Source organism: Varanus komodoensis, unplaced genomic scaffold, assembly GCF_004798865.1.
Source record: "Varanus komodoensis strain SLA01 unplaced genomic scaffold, ASM479886v1 scaffold15, whole genome shotgun sequence".
Taxonomy (NCBI): Eukaryota; Metazoa; Chordata; class Lepidosauria; order Squamata; family Varanidae; genus Varanus; species Varanus komodoensis.
In genome coordinates this window covers 9,858,125-9,879,982 of record NW_025335440.1, presented here as the reverse complement: position 1 = coordinate 9,879,982, position 21,858 = coordinate 9,858,125, and the positions used below count along the sequence as shown (strand labels likewise).

The 21,858-nt window shown below is 47.1% G+C and overlaps 1 protein-coding gene across 1 annotated transcript in view; it reads right to left on the bottom strand.

The window, feature by feature from the left end:
• Positions 1–9,164: 9,164 nt before the first annotated feature.
• Positions 9,165–21,858, bottom strand: part of LOC123020813 (sodium channel protein type 5 subunit alpha-like) — a 38,490-nt gene continuing 25,796 nt past the window's right edge. The window contains exons 21-26 of the mRNA XM_044424997.1: positions 21,443–21,565; positions 18,631–18,912; positions 14,053–14,190; positions 12,789–12,893; positions 11,370–11,640; positions 9,165–10,396 (exon numbers count right to left, since the gene is read on the bottom strand). Coding sequence (XP_044280932.1) covers positions 9,165–10,396; positions 11,370–11,640; positions 12,789–12,893; positions 14,053–14,190; positions 18,631–18,912; positions 21,443–21,565 — 2,151 coding nt within the window. The remainder of the gene's footprint in view (positions 10,397–11,369; positions 11,641–12,788; positions 12,894–14,052; positions 14,191–18,630; positions 18,913–21,442; positions 21,566–21,858) is intronic.

Sequence of the window (21,858 nt, the reverse complement as noted above, 5' to 3'; positions counted from 1 at the left end):
GAGCGGCTGCCTGCCCGGGTGGCTTCGCTCGCCCGCCCGCCCGCCCGCCCGGCCTGTCCAAGCAAGGGAGCGGGAGGCGGGGGCTTCGCACGCGCCGCCTCCCGAGCCTCGCTCGCCGGCGGCACTCGCGGCGCCGCGTCCTCCCGGCCGCCCGCCCGCCCGCCAGGCGGCGGCGGCGCTTGGGCGGCAGCGCCCCCTGCAGGCCGCCGGCGGAGCCGCGAGAGCGGGGAGCCCGGAGGGGGACTTCGGGGGGAGGGGCGGGGAGGGGAGGGGAGGCTGCCTGGCCGACGGACGATGCTCGCGGGAACTTACTCAGGAGTAGGTCTGCTAGGAAGCCGAGCTGCGCGGCAAGGCGCACTTGCTTGGGAGATCCGGGCAGCTCAGTGGGCTTCCCGGGGAGTAGCTGGGCTGAAGTGCTGCCCACAGTCAAATCTTCGTGATGGACGCATTTAATCGACGTTTTCTCTTCCTGATTTTCCTCTAGTCCTATTTTCTTCTCCGTATAGTTCCGTTCCTAGAAGCAAGTGCAGTGCACAATCTTTAAAGTCGCCTTCCTGGGTTCCTTCCAGATAAAGAGAACAGCTGTGGATGAAGCTGTTGCAAAGGGACAAGCAGGTCCCATGTCTTCCACGATCACAGCCCTGCCTCCTGGGTGATAGCCGGAAAAGACCCTGCTGCCTTGGCAGTCCCCACTCCACCCCCAAGCCTGTCACCGCTTCTTTTCGTTCACACACCCCTTCGCAGAGTGGGAACCTCCAAGTCAGCTCCCGCACCCCTGCACACCAGCCCAAACAGTGCTGGACTACGATTCCCATAACCCTGGGGGAGAATGAGGGGAGCAGTCAGCCTCACCTGCAGAGAGGCCTTCATGGTAGGGAGCCACTCAGTGGGGCTGAAGGTCCGGCAGTTGTACCAATTCCCTCCTCCCTTGTGCCAGGTCTGCTGAGAAAATCAGCCACACGGCACAATCCTAGGTACTCAGACGTGAGCCCCACTGAATTCAGTGGGACTCCCAGCCCCATCTGTGTGAAGGCACATGCAGATGCCCTAGTTTTGAGAGTGACCAGGCAAAGCAACGAAGGCCGGCTGAGCCCAGGGAACCTACCGTGCCCAGACACGGTGCACAGGGCAAGGATTCATGGCATAGTTGGGTCAGAAGGGGCCAGGAGGGCCACTGGGTCCAGCCCACTGCTGGTGCAGGACACCAAGTTGCACCACCCCATTCAGATGACTATGCACCTCGAGTGTCTCCAGCGGGGGAGAGCCCCCCACCTCTCCTGGAAACTGTATTGCTCTGACGGTGAGGAAGTTCTTCCTTGTGTCTAATCTGCACCTGGCGTCGTTTAAGTTCATTGTTCAGTGTCCTACACTCAGAAATGGGTAAGGAGAAATCTTTTCCTTCCTCTTTGGGACAGCCTTTCAGGTACGTGTAGAGTGCTGTCATTTCCCCTCACAGTCTTCTCTTTTTAAGACTGAACATGGACAGCTCTCCCAGTCTCTCATCACAGGGCTTAGTTCCCAGACCCTGGGTCATCTTTTTTGGCCCTCCTCTGAACCATTTCTAGTTTTTCTACATTTTTTTGAAAAATGGAATGCAATAAGTATATGTAAATGAAGCTCATACAGTTGGTCTTTCTTTCTAGCAAGGGGCGATTGCTTTCTTTCTGACCCAAGAAAGTGCATCATTCCTTCAAGGTGTCTCTGCTGAGTTCTGATATGTTTATTGAAGTTTTGTTCAAGAAAATAAAATTGGGAGACCGTCTCTGCAGGGATGTCACGAAACAGCCTGCACCATCATAGCAACTGGGGGATAGTCAGTCCTGTGTGCTTTGCATATGTGTCCTGCATGGAGGGCTGGGTTAGAACCATCACACTCCGCATATTTTATCGAACTATTTCTAGATTTGTGTACTGCCACCAGTCAAGGATCCCCTCAAAATATCATGCTGAAAAGGCAGGAGTTGAGCTGAAGCAGAGAAAGTGGATTTGCGTTGCTGATGGACGAGAACATAAAGCAAATCATAGGACGCAACCGTAAGAAAAGACTGCATGAAGGATTAGCCCCAAAGAAAGCAATGGAGAGGGGGCATGAGCCCACGGATTGCCCTCTTTCTCCATTTCTATTTAAAGGGGTAACAAAAAATCTTTGCTCCCCTAACATTGGCCTTCCCTTCGCAATACTTCCGGGGTCACACAACATCCTGTGGGTTGCCAAAGAAGCCAGTTGCTACCTTTACTTTGTGGCTAGTTGCAGTTGAAACTATGCAGCCGGTCAATGTGCAGGGGGAGGCTGCATCCCCCCCCCCCCGTAAAGAACCGAATGATTCTGCCCAGTGGTCCTGGCATGAGGATTTGGGGTGGGGCAGCCCTTGCTGTCAACCCAGAGCTGAAGGGCCTGCAATACACCCTCCCCCCAGAGAAGGTCTCAGCAGAAGAAAAGGGGCATATGGGTGCCTCAGGCCAAGCCTTTCCACTATAGGAAAAAAGAGAAATGCTGTGGCACAATGCGCCTTAATAAGATGCTGGCTGTGTATTATGGAGAGCAGCAGGTTAGACGGAGGCAGCCTCCCCCAACCCAGCCATCTCTGAGATGGGTGTTGGAATACAACTGCCAGCAGGCCCAGCTAGCAGGCCACTGTGTGTGTCGTCTGGGAACGGCAGGCGCTGCAGAGCAACAAACCAGGAGGCTGCTGGGCTGGGGAAGGCCGTTCCTGAGCCTGTCTGGCAAGGCTCAGCCAGCAGCACCCTTGAGCCAGGATCTGACTTCCTTGGGTGCGTTGCTAGAAGAGAGGCTCCAAGGGTGGAGTTCAAGAAGATGGACTGCGTTTCTTTCCAGGAGTTTTGTGATTTGACACAGCACACAAGACAATCAAGCCATTAGTGGTGGTGGTGGTAATGGTTGGCTTCAAGAGGCTGGGCTACATGACCTTCCACATGTTTGATAATACGAATAAAAATACTAATGAAGGAGATGATGTGCTGCATTTTGGAATATTCTTCCAGCTATTTACTGAACAGGGACTAGAAGAGTGCGGCAGAGTGTCACATTTTAGGCAACACCCCCCTCTGCTGGCCAAACGAGATACTGCTCTTGTGGACAGACGGGTGAACCAAGCCTGCACAATCTTACCTTGGGATGCTCTGAACACAGATCAAGGCCTGCCCTGACAGTGGAGACCTCTCGGGCATCTCTTCTCTACCGTGCTTTTCACTGCATTGCATTGCATTGCATTGCATTGCATTGCCTGTCTTTTTGCTTTCCACGGGCTCCCTTTTCCACACACGGTTTAAGTGGCTTCTTTTGGTCCTTTTTTTAGGGCACATACAGGCCACCTCTCTTCCTAGTTTCTCAGGTATGTTGCTTTATCCCCAGCTCAGCCTGATTTTTGTCTTCACACCATCCCTGCCTGGGTGCTAGGATGGAGACATGGTAACTGGTCCCATGGTGAGCTTTCTAACTGATTGGGATATTTATATTCATATTTATATTTTTTATATATGTTCCTTCAAGGAGCACAAGGCGGCTTACAAAATCCTCCTCTCAATCTTATCCTCACAACAGCCCTGTGAGGTAGACTAGGTTGAAAGTCCGTAACTGGCCCAAAGTCACCCAGTGAGCTTTGTGGCCAAGCGGCAACTAGAGCCCAGATCCCCAGAGCCCAGGCCAAGCCTCTAACCACTACTCCGTGCACACACTGTTTCCCAGGCTGCAGCCCCAGCTCCATGACCACAGCGCCACCTTGTGGTGATGTAGTGGAACATGTAAAAGGGCAGGAAAAGAAAAATCCCAGGGGGAAAATACATGTAAAGGAGCTAATCATAACCCTGCAAAGAATGCAGAAGCCCCACAACGCCCTGATGTCCCTCCCATTGAAGTGAATGGGGAATTTCTCCCATGTGGAAGTCCTGTAAGTGAACCTTGCACTAGACTATATGGGCACTGGTATGAAATAAGCTGATGTATTGTCACAGATTTGGGGTCTGCCTGAACGACTTTTCAGAATTCCTTTTCAAGCTGGTACCTCTGATTGCAAAGCAATTTGCTGTAGCAGGAAGCCTCTTTTTGCTCGTTGCCAGGTCTTGCCGGATACGCCTTGAGCGTTACTTGAATGGAACTTGATTTGCCCTTTTGTCCTTCTAGACCAAGGAGGTGGAGGCTAAGCCTGTTGTTCTCAACAGTTCTGGAGCTGAGATCTAAACTACACACTCCATTGAATAAGTGTGTAGCCCGCAGCTTATGCCTGACCTGCCTTTATGTTTGCATAAACCTTGTATTGCAGAAACAGCTTTGGTCTTGAGTGATTTCCTTCTGAGGAAATCCACCCTAGGTAGGGACACCTCCCCCCCCCCAGACTCCTCATGGAGCTGGGGTGCAGAAGGGAGGAACTTCACCCCCCCCAGCAGCTTCAATGCCACCTGAGAACACCCCAGGATGTGGATGGCACAGCTGCCTTGATGGGGGAATGGGATGGACTTGGACAGGATAATAACCAAGGAAATTCACCGGATAGATATTCCTGCAGGGCATTGCTAGGCATGGGCCGGTGGGGTCCCAGCCTTGAATCTTTCCACCTAGGCCTCAGCCCTGCTCCCCAGGATCCTAAGGCCCAGGTGTTGCCAATGGATGTTTCTCTCTCTCTCAAAGATAACCAGCAAGGTATTCACCACCTATACTGCAATACATGCACCCAAATTTTCCAAACATGACAATTAAACAAGGCTGGCTTAGCCATTTGTGAGGCTTAAATAAGTCTCAGTAGTTATTTCTAAATTTGCATATATAAATATAAATTAGCATATGCACATTCCATGCAGAGGTGCCTCCTATGGGCCTGACCCTGATCTGTCAGCTGCCTACTAATGCCCCAAAGCAATGCATATAGAAGAAAGATCCCATCCAGATGAAAGCAGAATCTTCGGAGGAAAGTGATGTCAAACAATTCCATAGATAGATATCAGTCAGAGAAAGGAAGAAAGAACAGATTAGAAAGAAGGCTGTTATACTGCTCCAGGCACATGGTGTGAAGTCTAGGTTCACTGGAGGAGACAATATGCTAGGGAAAGGCGATGGCAGAATAAGAGGATGACCAACTACGAGATGATGGATCCCGTAAGGGAAGCCGCACAGTCTTGAGTCAACAAGAGCTATGCAGGACTATGGAATCCATTCACTGGTTTGCTTGAAGTGAGAGAGAACTTGATGGCATGTACTGACAGGATGGATGGAGGGACGGACGGACGGACAGAATTTCTCCCTGGTGTTACACATTGGCTAGGTCCACACAACACAACAAGCAACCCTGCGTGGTTACCACAGTTCACTTTTTTTTACCATGATCTGCCCAACAGAGGATCAAGCTATTTTCTTGTCTTTGCGGTTTCTATTTTCCTTGCTCAGTCCTCCTGCTGCGGACATTACTCCCATCAGCCACTGGGCCTGAAATCAGTCCGAAGGTGCATCTGTCTGGACTGGTGCAGCCACGAATCAAGAGTCAGTGACTGTGGGGTTAGAGTGCCGGACTGGGACTTGGGAGAAAAGTGTAAGACTTCAGTGAGCATAAAACCATCCACCGTGCAAGTGCTTATATGGTACAAGGCTCAACACGGCGACATTTGGGGGAGGCAGGAATTACCTTGTGAGCCATCAAGAGATGATGAGTTACAGTGAAATCAAGGGCGAGATCCTATGCAAGTTTAGACTGGAAAAAGCCCTACAACTCCCAGCATTCCATCCCCAGGTATGCTTGGGTTGTTGCTCTCTCTTTTATCTAAACGTGCAGAGGAATTTACCCTAAATCCATTGCATGACAGTTTATGCTACAAAAACTGAGAATTCAGCAAGTCGCATGACTGAATTGAAGTAGGACCAGTCCGCCAGTCCGCTGTTTACTGTACAAAGACTTGCCAAACTGCACGGCACAGTCCAGCCATGTTTCCTCGTCTCCAGGGTGCCTGCAGCCACAAGCATCTGCATTTATTCCAGAGTAGCCCTATTAAATTCCACATGACTTCTACAGCATAATCGATTTGTGGAAAGCAACCTCAGCCTTCTTCTCCCAAGCGTCTACTAAAGCAATACATCGTCTGTATATGAGCCCTTGATCTATTTGGTTTGATACAATTAGGATAAAATTACTGTTACATCACCACTTTGAAAAATCTCCCCCGTAGCTTCTTGGAAATCATGTCCTGAAATTTGGCTAGCTCAAACAAACAGAAGAGAAATGTTGTCTTCAACTTTTGTTACTGCTTTAAAGCTTTTCCTTGCTTTCTAAAAAACTTCACAATTCTGAATGGAGCTCTTTTGCGACATTACACTATGCTTGACCTGCTTCATCACCAAGTGTATCTTCAGCCCAGAGATGCAGCTAATGCTCGTTTTCTAGCAAGCATACCTAAATGAGACATTTTGAAAAGCACTGGTTTGTCACTTTTATGTATCATGTTGTAGGAGAACACTTGACAAAATCTTAGATATGCAGTACTGCTAAAATGTGTAATGTGAGGCCTTTGATTTTAGACTTACATATTGAACAAGGTTCCACTGAAAGAAAGTGACACACGCATGAGTGGAGAGAAAGTTGAAAGTGACACGGAATTCTGTACGAAAGTTTCAAGAAACAGAGGGAAAGCTGAAACAAAAACCAATGTATCTGAAGTCTCAAATTAAAGCCCATTTCAGAACCAGTGTTTAGTGGGTAGAACAGGCTCCAGAAAAGGGGAATTCAAGACTCTTCTGTACTCTGAGTTAATTATTCCACCGATCAAGCCATGTTCTCTCTCAATTTTCCAACTTCAAAATGGGAAATCTAAATTAATCTTGCCATTTCTTCCACTGCCATTGCACTGGAGCTCAGACCTGGCCAATTCAATTGACTGGTCTGAGACAGACAAAAAAGAAGCACCTTTTCATGCGATGTCTAACCAGTCTGTGGAACTCAGTACCACAAGATGTGGTAGTGGCCACCAGTTTAATGTGGGGTGTGTACATGCATGTGTGTGTGTGTACAAGTGCATTTAAAAGGTTTAAACTAGCTTTTTGCAGCCTGTTGCACTTGAGATGTGTTGGATTATCAATGTGTTGAACCACTGATGTGTTGGATTTCCCTGGCTGGGACCTGCTGAGAGTCGGTGGTTCTGCACATCTGGAAGGCTGCAATAGACAGTTTCACCGAAGAGGGATCCATCAATAACTATTCCCCATAAATTGCCCAGGAGGTCAGCTTCTACTGCTCTCTGGACATGTTATTCAGGACAAACTTCAGCGTTCGTACCCTAAGGGTGCTGAGATATGAGTTCTATCATGCTTCTGTGCTCCTTGCTCTTCCTGATTGACGAAATCCACTGTGATTGGTCTTACAATTTGGACCAGGGGTAATTAGGCCTTATGAAGGTGCCATTTCTGCTCTTCTGGAGGAGGTGGAAGAGAACCTGTTATAGAAAAAGCCAAGTCAGGACCCTTCCGCTCTAGATAATTTTTGCTCAGTGGAGTTGGTAACTTCTCAGCTCCAGGCAACCTTGAGGGGCACTGATTAACTGGAGCCTTTCCAGTTTAGGTTCAGGGCTGAAAACTAGATCGATCCCCTGTTGCATGATAATGCCAGCAAATGGCATGGGGTTGGTGGCCCTTTTGGACCTTTCAAGACATTTCGGCGCCATCAGCCACGGCATCCTTTTGAATTATCTCACTGGGATGGGATGGGACAGACTTTATCTGGCTCAGATGACTGGCCAAAACCGGTCTGAGTCGGAAAAAACCCTACCTCTGCTCACTGCCCCGGTGCTTCTGGATGGGTTCTTGCCGTGGCCTTCAGGAAAGCAATTGCGATTTGCACTTGCATCATCACTTGATCTGTTTATTGTTTCCTAGCAATGACAGCAAAGTGGTTACAACAATATACACATTGTGGTGATTCCAGGTGCATTTATTATATGAGGTCACTCCCAGTAGAAGGAGCTGTGTCAGCGAATCATGCAGAGGCTGTCTTGATCACACAGGGAGACCACAAATAAAATGCCAAGATCCTTGGGGCAAAACTGGTTGTTCTTTTTACCGTAAAGTACCATGGGGGATGATGATGGTGTTGATGATGAAGATGATGGGCAGCCTTCTCTTCAGACACTTCTACTTTTCATGCATTGTTCACATTAGCAATCGCATTATGACTGTATAACCATACTTCTGGTAAATCGTGATGAGCACGTTTGCCCCTGTTCCCACAGAATGCCTCAGCTCAGAATAGTTTTATGTCAAAGCAAGTTAATCTGGGATTAGTTGGGACTGGGCTAAAATAAGTCCATTTGAATTGAGCCCCATCTTTATCAAGAAGCATGAAAGAGCCCAGAGGCCTTCTTGGCCCCAGTCCTTCCCAAAGGGTTCCTCTCCAAGCAGGGTTTTTCCAAAACTTACTTGGAAAGGGGAATTGGTAGCAGAGAAGCTTTCTGACAACATAGGTATCAGGCCAAAGGCCTGAATAGCTTCTACTGCATTTAGGAAACATGTGAACTACAGTTCTCAATTCTCTCTGGGTCAATCTGTTGAGCCAGGAGCATTGGCATGTCCATTTCTCTGGCTTTCTGGTGGCAATGGATACACCCACCCAAGCATTCAAGTCCTAGCTTGAGTCTCTGGATATCAAAATTCTGTTCAGGACTGGGACTGACCTGACCTGCAGGAGCCTACAGAGAACTCTCAGACAACCAGAAATCTGACCTTGGAGCCATTCAGAACCAGGACAAACCTGCAACACTAGAGAAAGTCCAGTGCTTGCCCAGGTTTTCTAGACTGGTCCACCACAGACAGAGTTAGTGACAAGAGGAAGCTGGATTCTGCTCCCACAGGGGCAAGGAAGTCATCATCCATGTGGCCATAAGCTCACTCTGCCACAATAAGAGAAGAACTGTCAACAACTGCAATGATGGCATCTGAATAGAAGAGTTATGGTTCTTCAGTGGTTCCCATGCATGACACACACACACACACACATGAGCCATGTTGAATGCCATGTGGTAAAAAGAGAAAAACAAGTGTTTATAATGTGGGGGACGGAAGCATCCTTGGATTCCTCTGCTGTTCGTGTATTTGATAAGAAAGCACTGGCCGGGTTTCTGCATTGCACTGTGTCTTTGCTTTAATGCTATTCCAAGGTGTCCTTAACAAGCATCTAAACATCAGGCTTCTTGCCTTTGTCTAGCGATCGCTGGCCATCCTTTGGTTTGCTGCTGCAAGGAGGCTCCACTCTTTCCTCCCCTAAGCCATCGCCCGGAGCTCCAGTAACACAGTGGTAGGATGGAGGGATAGATTCTGAGGACGGTGTTTGGGATTTGCCTGGGTTCCCAATATAGTTTTCATTCATCAGATGTGCAACGAGACCTTCTCTTTCTGGAGCATCTTCATCAAGGATATCACCATCACAGTTTTTGTGGCGGTGTAGGAAACAGGCCTGCTTCATGGAGCGTTGAAGCAAATGTTTCCGGAAGGCCCTCTGGATGATAGCAGCATGCGTTTCCTCATACTTCCGCTTGAGTGTGGTGGTGATCGGTTCGTAGGAAGCCTTGGATGGGTTGGCCGCCATGAATTTTTCCTCCATATGTAGCTTCAGGGTGTCCATCTGGCCAGAGTCTCCGAGCACCCTTTTGGTGAAAGCAAAAAGAATGTCCAAGCAGTGAATCCTGTCCCCACTGACCATGGGAAGATCCATTGCTGTCAGCTCATGTTTGTTTGGCTTAGGTACACGCAAAGGCTCGGGCAGAGCATGTGCAAAGTCAGAAAGCATAGAGAATGAAATGAACTGGGTTGCTAGAGGGTCAAATTTCTCCCATACTTCATAAAACATCTCGAAGTCATCCTCACCCAGTGGTTCAGTGCTCTCTTCTGTGGCAACGTTGAAGTTCTCCAAAATGACTGCAATGTACATGTTGACCACTATGAGAAAGCATATAATGATGTACGTCACAAAGAAAATGATGCCGACTGCAGCATTCCCACAGTCTCCCTTAGAGAAAGTGGAAGGAACTTTCAGGCTTGGATCGCAGAATGGAGGCCCAGAGTTTAACATGGGGTGAAGAAGCCCGTCCCAGCCGGCTGACGTGGTGATCTGGAAGAGGCAGAGCATGCTGTTACCGAAGGTCTGGAAGTTGAACATGTCGTCGATCCCACCTTCTCGGGCAACATAGGCGAAGTTGGCCATGCCAAAAATGGCGTAAATGAACATGACCAGGAAGAGCAGGAGGCCGATGTTGAACAGGGCAGGAAGGGACATCATCAAGGCAAAAAGAAGAGTCCGGATTCCCCTGGCAGACCGGATGAGCCGGAGTATTCGTCCGATTCGCACCAAGCGGATCACCCGGAAAAGCGTAGGCGAAAAGGAAACCAAAATGCCAGAAAGCACATTGCCTGGAGGAGAGAAACCCATAATGAACATCTTGAATGTTATTATGGAACAAGAATATTCCTCAGCAGCTGTTGACTCAAGCTAACCCTTCACTGCTAAATGTTAAAAGAAACCTGGTAATTATTCTCCTCTGCATTTCATTAAGACGATGTCTATCTTTTTCTGGAGACCTTTAAACACATTTGTAGATGATACTGTTCTGTTGGTGTGGGATTAATTTGGGCCACAGTCCAGTCGAAATTAAACTCAGTTACAGACCCAATTCTCTGTGGTTTCTTCCCATATATCTCTGGACAAGCCGCACCACTCCTACTGGGCTGCACCGCCCAGATGCTCCAACTCTGTTGCCCCAGGCATGAAGTGTAGAGAGATTCTCTAATCCTTGCCTCTCCCTCTAGTCCCTGGGGCCATTCCTTTGACCTGTGCTTGCCCCCAGCTGCACGACTTGGTGTCACCCAATGTCTACCCCCATCGCCATGGAGGAACCAAAGAGCTGTAGGAGTTAGGGTACCCTGGTCCCCATCTGCTGGGTAGCTTTGGGCCTGTCACTGTCTCTCAGCCTAACGTTCTTCCTAGGGTTGTGAGGATCAAATGGAGAGGAGAAGCTTGTAAGCCACCCTGAGAAGGAAAGGCAGGATATGCAAGTAGTAGAACAATAATTAAGCAACGGAAGGTCCTTCAGGCACCTGATGGGTCCCTGAACCAGGCCACCAGGCACATGCTAACCTGCCCCTTCTCAGCAGAGTGTGGTGAGGCGCAGCTTGCTCGTGCATTCGCCACAGTGCCAGCAAAGCTGCCCACGACCCAGCATTTCCAGAGGGCCCATGGTGATGACACTCCTGATGGTACTGACCTCAGCGGGAAGGACTTGGGTATGTGCTTCATGGGATGCCCAGAAATGCCTAACTCAGTGGGCTGCCAAAAGGAGAAAGGGAATGATAGTAACCAGGAGTGCATTGCCTTGTGGGCACTTACCAACAATGGACATAATCACAACCACCAGATCAAAAATGTTCCATCCATTGGTGAAGAAGTAATATCTTAGAGCCACCAGTTTCAGAACGCACTCCGAGGTGAAGATGACAATGAAGAGCATGTTGATGTTCTTCAGAATGTTGGTCTTCTCTGGCGCTTGGTCATCCGTCTCTACCATCATGGCAACCATATTAAGGCAGATGAGCGTCATGATGGCCACATCAAAAGCTTGGCGAGTCACAATGTCAAAAATGAACCCTTGGTACTTGTTCTGCAGGCAGGAGGAAAAAGATGGCTCAGGATCTGATGCAGGACAAAATTATTTCTAGAATGACTTACCCTAGATGTGTAATCCCTGGAAAATGAATCCAGAGAACAGAGTATCATTTACTCTAACCAGAAAATAAATCCACAGACGTTTAGAATTAATATTAGGGCTCAGCACAAGTGACCTCTTGCCATCGTCTGCCCCATTTGTGAGCTGGAAACTGGGAAACACTTTCACTGGATTTCTCCAGGAAGAGTTGGAATTCCCCACAGATTCTCACAGGTACTGCTCACCAGCTGCAGGGGTTGCCACACAGCATCTTCCTTTTTTTTCTAAGGGGTTGGGGCCAGGGGCTCTTTTGCGCTGGAGCACACACATCAGCAGTGTTAGCAGGTATGTGAGAAGGGGTCCTACTGTGTCCAGTGCCAGAGCAGAGACAGCACTAAGCCAAGCTCTGTCCCCCAAAATTTCTTCCCCCATGAAAGAGGCCCTTCTGTGCTGCTGACAGCTTATTTGGGAAACGGGTGTCTCCGTTTGGTGTAACTCCAACCTTACAGGATGAGTCAGGGGGGCGAGGCAGGACCATTGGCCCGCATGACGTGACAGCAGCAACTTCACGGATAACATGGCCCCTTAGCAGCCCCTGAGCATTGCTTACCTCCTGCAAAGCACCTGCTTTCCCCTTAACAAAGGACAAGGTCAAACGACGCCATGTAGAAGGAAAGAGGGTACCTTCTTAGAAGGCCTAATTTAATACTTTCATTTCCTTACCATTACAGTGACATACCAGAATCAAACATGCCTCACAAATCAAATCAAAGTACCCTTAATTCTCATCCCCAAAATTAAACTTAAACAGTACCAATTAGATTAGCCCACATCAATCAACTATTGAATGTTATGTGCTATCAAGTCATCTCCAGTTTTTGGTGACCCTATGAATGAAACCCCTACAGAATACCCTGTCCAGGGCAGCGCCATTCAGCTCTTCCAAGCTGGAGGCTGTGTCTTTATGAATTCAACCATCTCTTATTTGCTCTTTCCTTTTTGTCTTCTGCCTTTGACTAATCTGCCAAGGAAACCAAGCTTGTTGGCTTTGTTTCACCTTGTTTTACCTTTGATCTAGAACAGCAAATAAAGAGTGTACTCACCCGTGGCCGCGGGATGGGTTTTTGAGGTTTCTTGGATCCTAGTTTTTTCATGGCATTGTAGTATTTTTTCTGTTCTTCAGTCATGAAGATGTCTTCTCCACCAAAGTACAAGGAGATAATGCAACTCATATTATTAAAGGCAGGCTACATTTTGTTTCAACCACAAAATCCTAATTTGAAATAATAATTGTAATTCCTTTTCTTTGAACTTAAGTCCTTTCTGTCATGCTTTATTATGCCCCCAGTAACAGAGTCCCATATTGTTAAAATATGGCTACATTTTGGGCATGTGGGAGTTATAGTAATTAATAATTTTGAAAGCCAGCATAAAAGTACACAGGTGTCTACTGTGAGCAGAACTGGACTTGAAGAGCTGTAGGTTCAACTCTCAGGTAAACCAAAGGCACCTGCAATGTGGGATCCCATGCCCATTCAGGGCGTGGGGGGAAGCTTACAACTCCAGCATGCGCAGCCCTTGTGCTCACTAAGAGTTGTGGGCATTTTCTGTCTAATCTCGCAATAGATTAGTACTCAAAGTGGTTAGGGACAAATCGTCAACCTTTATTCACAGTGTCCCTAATCATGAAGTCACAGTTTACCTTTGCAAGTGATGAGCGTTTTGTTTTGCTAATGTCCCAGTCACATCATGCAGCATCGAAAGCCAGTGTCTAGGCTCTTACGGGAATCCTATGTCTATTCCTTTCCAGAGCAAAAAAGAACATGCCCTCGATCCAGGGAGTGACGTGCTTGCATAGCTGTGCATTCTGCTAGTACATCAAGTCACCATTGCTAAGCTGGAAAGGTGCAGGCCTGTAGCCAGATGGGTGACCACATGTGAAAGTGGAGCAGGGGGTGGGACTTGATGGCCTTACAGACCCCTTCCAACTCTACTTCTGTAATGTGTGGGTTTAAGCCTTTACTCACATAGTCAGGAAGGCATTTTTCCTTATGGGATTCATCAATTTGTATTCTTTTTTTTTTTCTGATTTATATGTATCCCACTTTTTTAAAAAAAATTAAAATATGGAAGTGTCCTTATTCACAGAAACCTGCAGAAAATGCCAACTATTTCTTTTTTGTTAGTCTCACACAGATGTTTCATTGTCTTATATTCTTATCTTACGTCTTCCCCACGTTTCCCATCTCAATGGACCTATCATTTTCATACACAGAAAGCAGTTCAATAGAAGGTTGCCCTCTATTTTGATTCTTAGAGTCCACTTTCCATGGGTGTAAGAAACCAGAACACTCTCTGGATACTTATCTTTTTCTTCTGTTGATTAAAGTTGTCAATAATGACACCAACAAAAAGGTTCAGGGTGAAGAAAGCTCCAAAGATGATAAAAATCACAAAATATAAATACATGTATTTGCTATGTTCCCATTTGGGCTGGCGTTCTACCTGCAAACATGAAAAGCAAGTTGAATGACTTGGGCTGGGAGGCAGCAGGTACTCTGGGCAGCGCCTGGCACAGCCCTGTTTGGGCTCGTTCCCATGTGCCAGCATCGCTGTGCCGCAGGCCTGCGCCTTTCCCCTCCACAGCAGGAGGGGCAGGAGTTCAGCAGGTCCTGGCACTCCTGGTGGCTGCCTCCAAGGAAGACTGCTCTATGAAAATACTTATGTAAAGGCACCCAAAGAACCACATTTGAGCACAGTGGGGGCCAGAGGCAGCTTCCTTCCTCAGGGGGAAGAAGGGGCGATAAGAGGCCCCTCCTCCCTTATCTCTCCCCTTCTCCTATACAAGCACCAGTGACCATATAGGTTCTTAAACCCCCGTAATTGCCCCTGCATTTTGTGGGATGTTGGCGCTGGGGAGGGAAGGGTTCTCTCTCTCTGCCACATGCCCTGCAGCTCCTCCAAGTCAGAGCCCTCCCAGCATAACACAGGTAGCAATTAGGCTCTCAAAAAGGTTAAATCAGTGTCAGTGGAAGCTTTTTCTAAAGCTGGTTGTTGGGTGCTGGGCAAGGAAGAAAGGCAGCTGGGGAGGAAGGAGAAAGAAAATGGGAAAGACAGCACTGAATGGGCAGATGAAGAATGTCAATTACTCTGTGCAGACATATGAGGGGAAGAGGAGCAAAGAAAGGTTGTCTGAGCAGGACAGGATGTGTGGGATGGCTCACCACTGCTTTGGGACTAGCTACAGCCAATTTTGACTCAGGTCACCGTATCTCAGAAGGCTTTCTATGGGAAAAGGATCTCTACCCCTGTGCCACACCTTAAATTGCCTTGTTCCAAGCCACTGACTGCCCTAGGGAAAAGGCCAGGAGATACTGAACATTCTGCTATCAGGACGGGAGCAAGTTGCACTAGATGCAACAAGATAAAATAGAAGGACTAGACACAACACTCCCACTTCCAACGGAAGCTGCACGTTGCATTTAACATTAATTTAGGCTGTGGAGAGAACACCTTAAACTACTACGGTGCAGTTGCACAGGATCAATCATTTGTCAAGGTCACCCTGAAACAAAGAAGAAAAACGTGCATTTCTGTAACTTACACCTACGGAATCTACTGCCGCATACATTATGTCCATCCAACCTTTGAAAGTTGCCTAGAGAAAAACAGACGAGAATAAATATGAAGAAGACATGCCAAAGGAGCACTGAATGAAGGCAGGGAGATGGTACAAATTAATTGCACCCATTTTCCATTGTATTGGACTGATAACTGCACCTGAAGCATGGCCTCTAAAAAGTGTAGGTCAGAGAGCAAAGCACGCTGGAGCCTCGGGGTGCTAAGTAAATGTTGCCAATAAATAAATAGGGGTTGCAGGCTTTGGCCCTGCTGAGCTTGAGCTCTTGGTCGCTGGTGTTCATGAAGAGGCCACAGCTCAGTAGGAGACTCCAACTTTTGCCTACAGTGAGTCCCAGCTTCCATAAACACAAAGGCTTCAACACATTTCCATGTGCAGTTCCGGAGAGTTGCTGGTCACATTAGACAGTATTAGGGCTGGGATGAAACCTTCCAGAATCCGTCCCTCGAGCATCCACAGACTTCCTCTTGAGCTTAGCCCGGTCCGGCAAAGCAAGCTGAGCCGAGAGGAAGTCTATGAACACCTGCAGAGTCATTTGTGCATTAACTTAAAGTGGAACTCTTAAACAGGTGTGAGAGGTAGTTTTGGGATGGATGAGCACAAACGAACTGAAGCTGAATTCAGCTGAAAGGGAAGCTGGGGAAGCCAACCAGCCTGGGTGGAAACTTTCAATCAGTTCTTCAAGTGAAGGACCAAGGTCACAGCTCTGGGGGTTCACCTGGATTCAGCACTACACATGGCCGGGCAGAGGTCAGCAGTGGAAAGGAGTATGCCAATCAGTGCCAGGTATGGTGCAATCTGGGAATGGGGGACCACACCTTTGTTAGCCTGATTACATCCAGACAGCTCCAAACCTTTGACTAGTGCCAAATGCAGTTGCCTGGATGCTTGGCATTCAGAATATATTACCTTTATATTATATTCAAGATGACATCCACAGCATTGGGTACCTGTTTATTTATCTATTACATTTATATCCCACCTTTTTCTTTTTAAAAGAACTTGAAGTGGCTTATATCATTCTCCTCCTGCTGCTCTCAACTTTATCCTCACAAGAACCCTGTGAAGTAGGTTGGGCTGAGAGTCTGTGACAGGCTCAAAGTCACCCAGCTGGCTCCATGGCTGAGTGGGGACTCAAATCCAGATCTCCCAAGTCCCAGTCCTGGACTCTTAACCAGTACTCCACACTGGCTCTCACTTCCGGATTTAATTCAAAGTGCTGGTTTTGCCCTTTAAAATCCTAAATGGCCCAGGTTACTCAGCAAACCATCTTTAATGCATCTCTTGTGGACTCTGGCCACAGAGATTCTGCTCATAAATGCACTAGCTGACACTATTATTTTGGTGCCGGAAAAGTCAGGGTCCTTTCAATGGTGGCCCCTATCCATCAAGACACACATTCCACCCTCCCCCGCCATTTTCTTTTAGATGGTCCCAGAAAACATTTTTCAGTCCACCTTTGGTTGGGAAGTGGGATTGATTTAAAGTATTACCGCTCTTGCTAGTTTATTTTCAGTTTTTTCTGTGTGATGTTATGCAGGGGCCTTGGTGTCTTTTTGCTGCTCTTTAAGGTTTTACATTTTTTACATGCAAATTTAAACTGACTGTGACTTTGTTAATTGGACATCATGTTTTCTTTGCCAGGGCCTAGCCTCAGAGATGCACTGCAATCCAAATTTAATTAAAAATCTGGTCTGGTAGGGTCTGGAACACAGTTCAGTAGTGAACAACCCAAGACCTATGAGTTTGGTGATGACTAGGTATTCATGTGAGGAGGAGAAATGGTTTGGACGTAGACAGTCTGTGAAATGTCAGGATAAATGTGAGCTAATCTTGATCAGTTCTCTCAGAGGAATTGAGTCACTTCCACCCACCTGCTCAGAGTCTGGACTGAATGTAGTTACACTCCATGAGAAACTACCACAAGGTTTGGGAAGGCAGAATAGAAACCCCTTGTTTGGCATGGGGTTCAATTGTAGGCTAAAATCCACACTCAATGTGACCATTAGGCAAAGGTGTGTTATGACAGACCCACCTTTGCTTTTAAGCTGATGCACCAGCTGGGCACCTTCCCTGAAACATCCTTTTTATTGTCTGTCATTGTGTCCATCAGTTACTGCCTGCAGCCTTTATATTTGGAATTTTCCTTTTTATGAGCTGTGAAAAGTGTTTCTGACTGCTTCTTTAGTCGGTGTCACCTGCATTGCCTGCAAAACCTAGAACCCTAGCTGTCTGAGCTATGAATCATTGAGAACCTGCCACAGACTGTATTATTATATTTTTTCATAGAGGCACACCTTGACGGGAACCATTCCAGTCCCTTGCCCTGCACCCAGAATTATGCAAATCATAATGGGAAAGCCACGTTGCATTTTGCTCTGACATAGCTGCAGTTGTTAGCTTTTGACTGTTCCTTGAACTATGTAGTGACCTACAGTTAATTACCATCAGCTGTCGCATTTCTGGAGAGAGAGAGGAAACTGACAAACTTTCGCTGGGTGAGCTACAAAGCTCATCTATGAAACCTGATGTCGTTATCAATAAAAGTTCTCTCCATTTCTGGAGGTTTTTTTTAATCAGCTGGCCTGCATACATTCTTGCCATAAGATGGATGTGTCTTATTGCTTTGTTTTTATTTAGAATCACAATTGCTAGCTCTTTCTGGAAGATTTTATCTGGCAAAAGCAAAAGAGAAAGGGCCTCCTAAATAAACAAATGATTCATAAATGAAATGAGCAGGGATCTGACCCAGGAGAAGGTGGTGTGCTAAGTCAAGCACAATTGGCAAAGAATGAGATTTTACAGCTAAACATGAAAGGAACAAGTCACCAAGGTCAAATGTCCTTCTGGGAGTTTAGAGGAGTCTGATGAGAAATATTCTAATAATTTCTTAAACATTTATAATATATTTAAAAATAACCAAACCACCAAAGAAAGCCACCTTACCAGAGGATTATGCAAAGAAGCTGATTGAAAGGATTCTGGAAAAGGGAGGGGAAACGAAAGTCTTGGAAACCAAGCTAAGGGGTAAAATTACTTTTCCTGTGTCTGAGATTTCATCATGGACAGTGTTGTAGAAACATTCTAAATAAATAGTACATGAAATATAATTATTGCACATACAGAAGAACTACAGTCACAGAGAAAGAAAAGGCATGACTTTTGCAACTTCCTGCATGGATCCAACCATTGGTGGGAACTGCTGCACCAGATTACATCTTGCTTGGAGTTGCGGCAGCCAGATAGGGAAGGGAGGATGGAAACTGCAGGAGAGAAAGGGGGCCACATCTTGTTCAAAAACCTACCACTTGAAGAAGAGCCAGATACCCAATGCCAACGTTGTCAAAATTCACTTTCACCGTCGTCCAATATAATCTCTTCGTTCCATTGTTAATCCTGCAATCCTTTTTTTTCTTAATGATCATCTCATTTATAGAGGCATTTGTGTCAGTCAAGTTAATGCATTTTCCAAACTTCCCTGCAAACAGGGTGACTCCAACAATGCTGAAGATCAGCCAGAAAATGAGGCAGACAAGAAGAACATTCATAATGGAAGGGATGGCACCGACCAAGGCATTGACCACCACCTTAGATGGACAAGGAAAGGGCAAAATGACAAGCACCGGAAAAGGGGGGTGAGGGATGAGTGGAAGGAAAGGGAGAAGCAAAAGGGAGCCACAAACAAAGAAGAGCAAAAAGATCACTTCAGTGTATCAGTCAACTAATTAAACAATGCTTGGTTGATTAATCATCTCGATTCTGATTTAAGCACAGGTACAAATACCAAAGCGTCAATACAGTTCCCATTTTTCAAACATTAATTGAGTAATTAAGGGTGCGATCTAGCACTTATTTAGACAGAAAAGGCTCTTATAAGCCTTATAGATCACATAAATTGTCTTATAAATCACAGTGTATTATGTAACAGCACATTTGCTTTATTTTTCAGATTTAACCTCACCTGTTCATGGAAACGGCCCTTCAGGTGGCCTACAGCTCTTTCCAAGGCATTTTACTGGCAACTGGGTGAACCCATAGTGCCTGGTGCTTGCCAATTATGTTGGAAGCTGGCATGGGGCCCAAATCCACCCCATGGCTGCTGACCTATAGCCAGGAAACTGGGGGAAGGGGCTCCTGGTCATCCCTGCACAGCTCTGTTTCTTTAACAAGCCAGAACCAAGCCATGTTCCCCTTGAGTGTTGGCCCACAAGTTGAACCTGTCAACCTGGCTGCCTGTTACACAACCAAAGACATCCACTGGAGTAACTGGCTTCAGAAAACTACCCCACCCCATACCAGGTTTCCCCCTTTAAGAAAACCAGTCCTACCAGAGACTCATTCCATCTGGAGATGTATACTTCAGCAAAACTCTAAAGTTTTCTCTGACTTTCACCTCAGCACTCATTCTGACCCATGCTCATATTGGTTTGCAAGCTTTATTTTTTCCAGCATAAATGCCATGTCATTTCATGTTTAGCTTTCCCAACTTGTGCATTAATTGTGCACATTTATGAAATGCATACATTTTTCTCTAGATGACTGAAGTGTTTATGTGCACTTTCAAAAGAATTTTTGTTTGTTTCATAAATTGTGGAGCAAGCCCAGAAAGGTATGGACTTCGACTCAGACTATGTTTCAGTCCACATTCAGTTCTGGGATGACCAGACTGAGTAAATTATGCTCAAAAACAAACTGGAACACATACATCCTGACTTCCACCATCATTTCCTGGTGACTGGAACACACAGAGCCTCATTTCCCCCTGAATGTACAAGACAAGTCTGTGGGTGTGTGATCTGCTCCTGCACATGGTTGACCATATGTGGCACAAAGGTTGGGTGAAGGTTCACTGCCGGGAGCAGAGCATGGAGCCCATGCCAGATGGCCAGACCTATTCCCATTGTGATCTTGACCCAGACATGGCCAGGGTTGTATGGCCAAATTTTGTTGCAGTACAGGCATTGTCAGGACTCAGGCTACTGTCTCCCATTGCTAAGGGTGCATCCTCACACTGTCCAGGGGGTCAGAGGATTTATTTTATTTGATTATTTTTGTGGAGACCTCTTCCTTGCAGCTAGTCTGGAAAGAACTGTGCTGGCTGCCTCTGCAACATCACAACAGGGCCTTTGAGAGAGCCCAAAGGGGAATGCCCAGCTGCCTTCCCTCCCGCTCCTCACAGCTCCATCTGGAAGCCTCCAAGTTTGAAGGCCTGCATCCAGCAAGGGCTGGGGGACGAGGACAGCATCATAACGCACTTCTCAGCTTGATGCCAAGTGTACCATGAAGTCACCCTTCCTATCAGCCCCATCATGATCATAGAATCATGGAACAGTAGAGTTGGAAGGGGCCATGAAGGCCCTCGAGTCCAACCCCCTGCTGTTGCAGGACACCACGTTACACCACCCCCTCAGATGGCTGCCCAGTTTTGCCTTGAATCTCTCCAGTGTGGGAGAGCCCATGACCTCTCCAGGCAGCTGGTTCCACTGTCCTATTGCTCTGACAGTGATCACTGTTGTATTGCTCCAAGACAGGATGAGACCCCCTGCTTGGTTCTCTCCTCCTTGGCACTAAGTCAAGATGGCAATGAAAAAGGTGGTCAAGCATACCCGCCCCTTCCAACCTGAATAGGCTTTGCTGAAATGGGATCCAGTTCTGCTCATCTGAAACAGCTTTCTTATGAAAGGGTTTAAGCAGGGCATTTAGTATACAGACAGAATCCACCATTTCTTTTCAAGGGGTTTTAGAGATTCTCGTTTCCTTTCCCCAGGTTCCCTTGGTTTCTGCTGAGACAGTATGGAGGAATAATTCCTCCTCTGGGAACCATTCTTAGGTGGGATAACCATTAGGTAAGCTGCCCTACCTGGGTAATCCCTGCTTTGCCTATTAGCGAACATTTTGTGAGCAACAGGAGTTCCCCAGCATCCCTTGCCAACAATACAGTGCCTTCACACAAGTGATACAGGCCTTCTAGAAGGACCCACCTTTGTCTTCTGAGAAACAGTAATCTAGTCCTCAAGCCCCCTTCATTACCCACCTCCCCACCCAGTGCTGCAGCTCTCAAAAGAAGCCACTTTGACATCAGTGGCCCTGTTCAGAAGCCATGTGTCATCATCTTACCCTCATCCCTTCGAATCGTGACAGGGCTCTTAATGGCCTCAAAGCACGTAGGGTCCGGAGGGATTTCATGGGGCCCATGTCCGATTTCCCCAGCAGATTTGCTACGAGGGTAACTAAGGAGACCTGAAGAAAGAGCACAGGGGGAACATTTGGGAAAGCACAAGGGAAGAGTTTCATTGCATGTCTCATCTCCCTCCCCACCACACACAAACCTGCACACACCAAGAAGAGTGAAGAATATTAAGCCTGGCCGTGGGACAGCCACCATAATGGCCATTAGCCAGGTGCAACTGGGAGAACTGGTCCAACCAGAGAAGAGACTTTCCGAATGACAGGCTACCAAGTGGGGCAGACTGTGAATGCAGTTCATGGCAATGCTTCAGACAACACCACACGCTATAGTGGTACAGAGAAGC